Consider the following 10,043-nt stretch of genomic DNA (forward strand, 5'->3'; position numbering starts at 1 on the left):
TCTAACTTCCAGTTTTTATATTACTGGAAGTAGCACATTTTTCAAGGAAGGAGGACAGCTTCTGTCATCTGGCATTTGGCTACAACACAGCTGTATACAGCATAACTGATGGAGTAAGAGGGCTCTTGAATGAAATCCCTGAATCAGGTAATGCAGGTGCATGGTCCTTAAATGGGACCCAGTGGCCAAAGAGTACACTTCATAGCTTTACCAACATCAGGCACCAAATTTTGAGTGTGAGATGCATGAAAGGTCTGTAAATGCCTGTCTGAATTCCTGACATCCCCAATTTGATCAGTCGGTCTCCACAAATCTAGCATTTGTCTGACAGTATACTACTTTCTAAAGGATATATTTCTGATGTCTATTTTTCCCCAGGCAAAGTGTAAGAGGACCTTTGCTTCCTGTTTGACTGTGCTATAATTTTTTAAAATTTTATGATAAAACATCACTATAAAAAGTTCCATCAATGAGTTCCAGGCCAGCCTCGAAAAAACAAAAACAAATAAACAAACGAAAAAGCAAAAAGAAGTTTTAGCCCTTTTTCATAGGGAACTCAGAAACAAGATTTTTTGAGCGCTTCCTTATTTTTTGTGAGGTACCTGCGTGCGTGCGTGCGTGCGTGCGTGCGTGTGTGTGTGTGTGTGTGTGTGTGTGTGTTTGTGTGTTTTGAAGTTTGTGAGTAAATGGGAGCAAAGGATAGAGGGTGCAATGGATAAAGGAATAAGGCGTCCACTTTTCCTTGAGATGACATGCATTTTGAGACATGAGCAAATCAGTTTCTTGTCTTTGTTTCCTATCGGGAAATATGTTTCCTGTTGTACTTAGAGCTATTCCCTTTAGGTGATATTTAAAACGGGCCTGGCTGAGTGAAGTCAAAGTTTGTTTAACCTTGAAGGAAATGGCTCTTGGTCATGCAGGCAATTACCAACCAGATCTGATCACTTCCAAAGCAAAATAAAGAAATTTGTAACTATTTTTTTTTCTATGAGAATGCACAGGACAGTTATTATGAACGAAACAGTGTGTGTGTGTGTGTGTGTGTGTGTGTGTGTGTGCACATGTGTGTGCCTGTGAGCAACAAGCATTGGAGAGAGGATGAAAGTCCCAACAAAGAAGTAACGCTCCATTCTGGGCACTTTTTTTTATTTTCTTCTGGGCATTTTTTTAAATGCCTCTTTAGTGGATATGCAGGAAAATGGCTTTGTGCAAGTACCGGCTGGTGAAGAGGCTAATGTGACCAGAGTCACTCGAAAGAATTGTGACCTCTTCCTCCCTCCGATATCCTTTTTGAGTTCATAGTATTAGTTTTCAGGTCCTTACAGTCAGGTAGTAGCTCATCATTCACTTTTGGCCTTTAGGGTGAAGTGTTCTGAGTGACCAGTCTCTAACATACAACAGAACCTGGTAGCCAATTGGGGGAAAGCTTGCCAGACCTTGCTTTAGCACACCTATGGGCATGTGAAGCACTGGATGTATGTGTTGTGATACAGCAACACCAGAAGGTATAATTGATTCCTGATGGCTGCTTCCAAAAATATATGGAAAAGCAGTTCAAAACTAAGCAATGAGAATTGCTTGGTTTTCCACACAAACCAGGTCCCTTTGATAGCATTCTTAGGAGACACCAGGCTTAGATAGATGAGTGGTTTCTAACATTAACCAACTAGCATTGCATTCGAAGCTTGGTACATGCTGATTTTTGTATGCTCTGTGCTAAATCTTGTAGTGGTAAAAATGTTTTAGGTAGTTTAGTACCTACATTATGCAGATGAAATAATCAAGGCTCAGAGTCATACATTAATGGTAGTAATCTAGCAATATCTAGAGTTACAGGACCTTTGGGGGAATTAGAAAGTAGGGAATCAGAAAACATAAGAGTTCAGAAAGTGTGGAATTTCTATATTCTGTATCATTCTACAGCTCTCTTCTACCTTAGAACCCTGCAGTGATTCCTAGAAAGAGAAGCTGCATAGGATTTGTGCCAACCATAGCTGCAGTCTCCCTTAACAGGCAGGAAAGAACTTGTTTTGCAGGGTCCACTGGCCTTGCTTTTCTGGTATTAACTCCTGGAAGCAAACTTGTGCAGCAAAGTAGGTAAGTGAGTGATGGAATGAATGCTCCGCTGAGAACTAATGTGGCTCTTTGGGCTCTGTAAAGCCTGGATCTTGATTCAGTGACTCAGGTCTGGAGGGGCAGCTGTGTGCTTCAGGTCCCTCTCGGGGATGCTCTTGGGAATTTTCATAGAGACTGTGGCCGTTCATAAGGGCTGCTAACTTCTTCCCACTCCCCACCCATGTAACAGCAAAGTTCTAGCAATGGCAAATGAGCCTCTTTCTTTCCTTTATTTTTCCTACCTGATTTCCAGAAGAAGACTTTTAAGTGTTTCTCGCGGATCGGGATGGAACAGGAGTGGGTCAGGTATTCTGGCACTCGGGAGTCACAGAATACTGAGTGTTACACAGCTCAGGTGGAAAGGTATCCTGGAGCTCAGGAGCCACAGAATACTGAGTGTTACACAGCTCAGATGGAAAGGTATCATGGAGCTCGGGAGCCAAGGACCACCACAGGTTGTAGTAAGCATAGCAGCTTACAGCCTTGCCTCAGGGAAAGGCTTCCCCAGTATATCTGCTCTGCTCTGGCAGTACAGGGCCTTCCAACTGGGGATGTTGGCCCAGTATAGCAGGTTTGCTCGGCAGGAGGTTTCTCAGGCGAAATTGGAACAGTTCAGCTATGCTCCTGGAGAGTGGAGAGAAGAGAGCAGGGAGCAGAGTGTAACAACTCTGCTCTGCCAAGGAAGGTTTCCCAGGCAAAAGTGTTACAGCCCTGCCCAGGGTCGCCTCTGCTCCATCACTGCAGCAGCAAAAGAAGATCTTCACCCAAAGCTCATTGAAGGGGTTTATTAGAACGAAGAATCTAGGAGAGTGGCTGCCCTCTCCCAGAGTGGCAGAGGACAGCCGGGTCAGGAACAGCCAGAAGCTGAACAGACACAGGATTTATATAGGGCTTCCAGGGTGGGGATTGGTCAGATTTTAGTGCTGAGCTCCTATTGGCTCGAGCTTTGCTCGAGGAGTGGATAGTTTGCAGCACAGGGTTAGGGTCTGATTTGCCTCTGGTTTCAGGGCCAAAGTGTGTTTCTTTCTCTGGTCCTTTTTAGGCTTTTGGCTCCAATTTTTGGGCCAGAATGCATTTCTTTCACTGACTCTGATGCCAGGGGCAAAGTGTGTTCTTTTGGCACTGGTTTCAGGGCTAGGGTACATTTCTTTGGTTCTGGTTGCAGGGCTAAAGTGTGTTTCTTTGGCTCTGCACAGGGTGTGTTTCTTTGACGGATCCCTTTTCCCTACAGACTTAAGACAGTCTCTGGCTCTAAATTCTAGTCTTATGGAGGGAAAGGACATCTCCTCCCTTGTAGGACTTAATCCTTCACTAAATATTGCAAATGCCACCAATGAGAGGAGAAAAAAAGACGAGAAATTTTAAGAAGAACACAACCAGTGAACTAACTCTACATGTGCAAATCACAACACAGAAACATCATGAAAACCCAAGAAAATATACTTCCTTCACAAATCACTAATTCCACAATAATGGCACCTAATGAAAATGACTTGGAATGCTACCAGACAAAGGATTCAAAAGACTGATAAGTATATTGAGACAATTCAAAGAAGACATGACAGTTTGTTATGTTTTGTTGCTGTCTCTTACATGCATGGTCTTTTCTAATGAGAAACAGAAAGTGAATCCAGAGGGGAGAGGAGATGGGCAGGAACAGGGAGGAGTAGAGGAGGGGAAAATGTAATTGTATGAGAAAAGAATCTATTTTTTCTTTACTAGTTTATTGAGAGATGACCTTAAATGCCCCTCCCTGATGATAAGGTTGACAACTACCTTATATGTCATCCTAGATCCTTCATCCAGTAGCTGATGGAAGCAGAGGCAGACACCCACAGCTAAACACTGAACTGAACTCCTATAACCGAGTGACAGAGAGGGAGGAGTGATGAGCAAAGGGGTCAACACTGGGCAAGTGAAACCCACAGAAACAGCTGACCTGAAAAGGGGGAGCTCTTGGACCCCAGAATGGTGGCTGAGAGGCCAGCATGGGACTGATCCAGACCCCCTGAATGTGGTGTAAGTGAGGAGGCCTCGGCAATCTCTGGGGCCTTGGGTAGTAGATCAGTATTTACCATGGCGTACAAATGACCTTTCCGAGCCCATTCCACATGGAGGGATGTTCTCTCAGCCTGGACTCATAGGGGAGGGCCTAGGTCCTGTTCGGGATGAAATGACAGACTCTGGAGATCCCCCCAAGGAGGGCCTCACCCTCCCTGGGGAATAATGTGGGGATTGGGGGGGTTGGGGGGACTGTTGAAGGGACAAGGGAGGAAGGGAGGGAGAGATTGCTGGGATTGACATGTGAAGCAGGCTTGCTTCTAATTTAAATTAAAAATTATATATAAAATTAGAGTTGTAATCATGCTAGGATCTCACACTCTCTCAGCTGGGATCATGCTGGGATGTCACACACACTATATAATATATATATATGTATATATATATATATACATGCATACATATTCCTAAGAATCAAGTTCCGTTCCCAGCACCCACATCATGTGACTCACAACTGCTCCAGGAGAATAGTGCCTCTGACTTCTGTGAACATCTGCATTCCTGTGAACATGTTCCATACACTCACACACACAGTCACATAACTTAAAATAAGAAAATGAACTCTTTCCACAGGATGTCTCCTACCCAAAATAATTCTTATCATTTGTCAACAGAAATATCGTAATTCTTACTATTAAAAACACCTTTGTCCCGGTGGTGGTGGCACACGCCTTTAATCCTAGCACTCGGGAGGCAGAGGCAGGCGGATCTCTGTGAGTTCGAGGCCAGGCTGGACGACAGCCTCCAAAACAATACAGAGAAACCCGTCTTGAAGAACAAAAACAAAAAATTTCCCAGCTTAATAAAATGGAGGACCAGATGAACTCAACACAGAATTCTACCAGACCTTCAAAGAAGACCTAGCACCAATAGGCTTCAAATTATTTTATTAGCTAGAAAAGAAAAGATCTCTTCCAAATTCTTTTGTGTGAAGCTAGTATTACCCAGATAACATAATAGACAAAAAACAAACAAAGGGATGGGGCAGAATTGAGGAGGTAGGGGCAGAATGAGTGAATTATAGGCTAATTGCCTAGATGAACATGGACACAAAGATTCTTAATACTTATAAGTTTAATTAAGATCACATTAAAAAGACCATTCACCATGACCAAGTTGCTTCAACAAAAAAATGAAGGGATGTTTCACCATTTGTAAGTCAATACATATAATTTGCTACATAAGCAGACTCAAGGATATAAATCACGTGATCATCTCAGTAGCTAAAGAAAAGACCTTTGACAAAATCCAGCGTCCCTTCATAATATAAGTCAGGATATATGTAGGGATCCAGTATACATATCTCAACACAATAAAGGCAATATGGTATAAGACCAGAAGCAACATCATACTAAGTAGAGAAAAACTCAACATATTTTCACAAAAATCAGGAACAAACAAGGATGCCCACTATCTTCATGCCTGTTCAACATAGTGCTCAAAGTCTTAGCTAGAACAATTGGACAAGAGAATGAGATAAAGGGGATACAAACAGGGAACAAAGAAGTCAGTGGGACCTTATGAGTAGATGATACAACTGTATACATAAAAGACTCTGAAGAGTCCACCAGAAATCTTTGACAGCTGACAAACACGTTCAGCAGAGGAGCAGGATATCATAGCAATACACAAAAATCTTAGTAGACTTCTTTATGCTAATGAAACATACGGAAAACAAGAAGGAAAAAAATCCCATTTACAATAGCCTCAGATAAATCTTGGGGTAGATCTGAGAACATGAAAGACTTACCCAATAAAAAATCTAAGACACTGTGTAATGTGTAGTCTTCCCGCCAGTCTTCTAGTCTGGGCCCTACTGAGCTGTCTGAACCCCCAAATAACACACAGGACGCTATATTAATTATGAAGCTGTTGTCCGTTTGCTATGATTTCTTATCAGCTAGCTATGACTTAATTGTTAACCCATGATTGCTAATCTGAATATTTTCATGTGGTCTTCACTTACCAGAGAACAGGGTCCGTAATTCTTACTCCTCTGGCTTCCTACATCATGACTGCCTGTGCCTCTCTTTCCCAGAATCCTTCTCGTCTCCTAGTCCCACCTATCTTGCTTCCCTAATGGCCAATAGTGCTTTAGCCAATAACCAATAAGAGAGACATATTTACAGAATGCCATCTCCCATCAACACTGAAAACAGAAATTGAAAAGATACCGATACCAAAAGTGAGAAAGACCTCTGATACTCATGGACTGGTAAGATTAACTTTGTGAAAATGGTCAACCTACCAAAAACAGTCTACAGACTCAAAGTAATCCCCATCAAAATTCCTACACAGTTTTTCACAGAAATGGAAAATAAAACTATCTCAAAATTCTTATGAGGGCTAGAGATTCTGCTCAGTAGTTAAGAGCACTAACAGCTTCTCCAGAGGACCCCAGTTCAGTTCCCAGCACCCACACACTGACTCATAACCACCTGTAACTCCTGTTCCAGGCCACTCAATGCCTATAATCCTAAACCCCTAATTTTTGACAATGTTGAAGAGATGTACATTGGAGAAAAGACATCATCATCAACAGATGGTGTTGATCAAACTGGATAGCTACATGAAGAAAAATGAAAGTAAATCAATATCACTCACCTTTCATAAAACATAACACCAGACAAATCAAGAACCTTGACATAAGTTCTGGTGCTCTGGACCTGACAGAGCTGGAGATGAGGATTACAATTCAGTTTCTAGGAACAGGATAGGACTTTGTGAACAGGCATAAAGAAAAATAACAAGAGGGGTCTTATGAAACTAAAAAGCAGATCCTGGAGAGATGTCTCAGCAGGTAAGAGCGCTAACTGGATGTTCTTCCCGAAGACTAGGGTTCAATTCCCGGCACCCACATAGTAGCTCACAACTGTCTGTAACTCCAGCTCCAGGGGATCCCATACCCTCAAATAGGCATACATGCAGACAAAACACCAATGGACATAAAATAAAAATAAATTAAATTTTTTAAAAAAAGAAAAACCAGGTGGTCGTGGCGCACGCCTTTAATCGGGAGGCAGATCTCTGTGAGTTCTAGACCAGCCTGGCCTACAAGAGCTAGTTCCAAGACAGGCTCCAAAGCCACAGAGAAACCCTGTCTCAAAAAACCAATAAGTAAGTAAGTAAGTAAGTAAATAAATAAATAAAAAAGAAAGAAAGAAACTTCTGGGCAGTGGTGGCACAATACGTCCCAGCACTCAGTTGGAGGCAGGTGGATCTCTGTGAGTTCAAGCAGCATGGTCTACAAAGTGAGTTCCAGGACAGCCAGAGCTACACAGAGAAACCCTGTCTTGAAAAATAAAAAATAAAAATAAACAATTCACAAATGTCAGTGACTTAAACTAGATGTTTGTTGTTCCTACTTAGAAAATACCAGCCCCACCCCCCACCTCCCACTCCCCACCCCCATCCTTTATCTGACATGTGGTGGTGAGGGCAAGGGAAAGATACCCTTCCTCCACCTTGCTTCATGGTGGATGAGGGAGCAGACCCTCCCCCCTTACCAAATGTAGCACTCTGGACAGTGGTCCCTGAACTTTGCCTTGGCAATACAGTAGAACTGGCCCTGATGGTGGAGATGTGGGAGAGCCAACTCTGAGAATGTGAAGGCAGGAGAACTGGCCCCGCCCCTTGCTAGTTGTTGGAAGGAGTGAACTATCCAGGACAATGCTGCAGAGCTCACCCTGGTGGTGAGGACAAGGGAGAACTGGCAGGCTGACCAACTCTGCAGCTACCCAGGCCCAGATCCAGGGTTATGAATTGGCCCGCCCCAACATCCACCCATCTATGATCTGCTTGAGTGCATGAAGGGACCCATCCTGCAGACCCAAAGCTACAGGATCTCTACAATACAAGGCAACGGGATATCCAAGAGGGTCCAGCATCTATAGTATAGCAGAAACCAGAGGCCTTGAACCAGACCAATGACTTTTGCAATGAACACTTGCAAGTAAAGATAAATAGATCTAAAAGAAAAGACAAAACCAAGACTGGTGTGGCCATGCATGCTTTTAATCCCACACTTGGGAAGCAGAAGCAGGCAGATCTCCATAAAAAGAAAAATTTTAATGTGTATCGATGTTTTACCAGCATGTATGTCTGTGTGAGGATGTCAGATTCCCAGGAAATGGACTTATAGACTATTGTAAGCTACCATGTGGGTGCTGGGAATTGAACCCCGGTCCTCTGGAAGAATAGCCAGTGCTCTCAACCACTGAGCCATTTCTCTAGCCCTAGATCTCTGTAAATTTGAGGGCAACCTGGTCTACAAAGTAAATTCCAGGACAACCAAGGCTGTTATACAGAGAAACCTTGTCTTGAAAAACTGAAAAGAAGGGCCTGGAGAGATGGCTCAGAGGTTAAGAGCACTGGCTGCCATTCTTCTAGAGGTCCTGAGTTCAATTCCCAGCAACCACATGGTGGCTCACAACCATCTATAGTGAGATCTGGTACCTTCTTCTGGTCTGTATGCAGAGCACCATTTATAGGATAAATATAAATAAATAGTCAGTGTCCTCTTAAAGAAAGAAAAGAAAAACTGAAAAGAAAATATTAGACCAATTGGCATATGACCGAGCTTTGCTGTTCTCAGCTGACTATAGCCTGTAAGAAGGGTTAGAGTCTGATACACATGTCTATTCTAGGACTTAGGCTGAAGGTAGCTACCCCAGGGATGATATCATGGGTTTATACAAAGCCCAGAAAGGCAAACCAATCATGTTAACACATTTTGAGCTTTTGCTCACATTCTTTCCACTGGTCAAAGGAAGTCTCACAGACAAAGCCCTAAATCAAGAGGTGGGACATACAGTGTGTCCTCCACCTTCAATCCCAGTGTTCAGCAGGTATGTGTGTGTGAGGGGAAAGACAGATCTCTATCTGTTCTTTCAAGGCCAGCCTGGTCTATAGATAGAGTTGGTTTCACAACTATATAATAAGACCCTGTCTCAAAAAGGGTGAGGGGGAAGTATAGTTAATAATGTTCTTTGAAATAATCGTGTTAAGTGAAAGAAGTATTCTCTATAACATATGAACTTCATGTAAACTTATCTCTCATTTAAAAGAAACAGTATAAAAAGGAATTAGCCCATTAATTATTTAAAATATCTGGTGCAGCTATTCCTATTAATTAATCCAAGGTATTTGAAAGACAATTACACTCTGTGTTAATTGCCAGGCTTGGGCAGCTCGCCAGGACAGCGAGGGAAGAGGGTGCGGCCACGGCGGTGTTGGGGACCAAGGCACAGGAGGACCCCGCGTGGACCATGGAGATGCTGGGCTTGGCGGCAGGAATAACCAACAGCAGTATGGCCAATGCCTTGGCCAGCGCTACGAGTGAGCCCTGCAATGGGGGCTGCGCACCTGCCGAGAAGATTGTGAACAGTAATGGCGAGCTGTACCATGAACAGTGCTTCGTGTGTGCCCAGTGCTTCCAGCAGTTCCCAGAAGGACTCTTCTATGAGTTTGAGGGAAGGAAGTACTGTGAGCACTATTTCCAGAAGCTCCTTGCTCCCTGCTGCCACCAGTGTGGTGAATTCATCATTGGTCAGGTTATTAAAGCCATGGACAACAGCTGGCATCCTGATGGAAGCAGAGGCAGACTGCTTACATTTTCAGCAGAAAAAAACAATGGAATCCTGCAATTTGCAGCCAAATGGATGGCATTAGAAGAAATCATCCTGAGCCAGGTAACCCAGTCACAAAAAGAGAAACATGGCATGTACTCTATCATATATGGATTTTAGACATAGATCTGGGGAGTGCCAGCCTACAATCCCATGGCCAGAGATTCTGGGAAACAGAACCTTCATTCAGTGGCTGATGGAAGAAGAGGCAGACTCCCACGGCCAAGTACTGAGCTGAAC

General features: G+C 43.3%; 1 protein-coding gene across 1 annotated transcript in view; it reads right to left on the reverse strand.

The window, feature by feature from the left end:
- Positions 1 to 9,758, reverse strand: part of LOC106022749 (DCC-interacting protein 13-alpha) — a 62,159-nt gene extending 52,401 nt beyond the window's left edge. The window contains 1 exon segment of the mRNA XM_040743759.1: positions 9,353 to 9,758. Within this exon segment, the coding sequence (XP_040599693.1) occupies positions 9,353 to 9,758 (406 nt within the window).
- Positions 9,759 to 10,043: the final 285 nt, after the last annotated feature.

This window comes from Mesocricetus auratus, unplaced genomic scaffold (assembly GCF_017639785.1).
Source record: "Mesocricetus auratus isolate SY011 unplaced genomic scaffold, BCM_Maur_2.0 Super-Scaffold_100003, whole genome shotgun sequence".
Classification (NCBI taxonomy): Eukaryota; Metazoa; Chordata; class Mammalia; order Rodentia; family Cricetidae; genus Mesocricetus; species Mesocricetus auratus.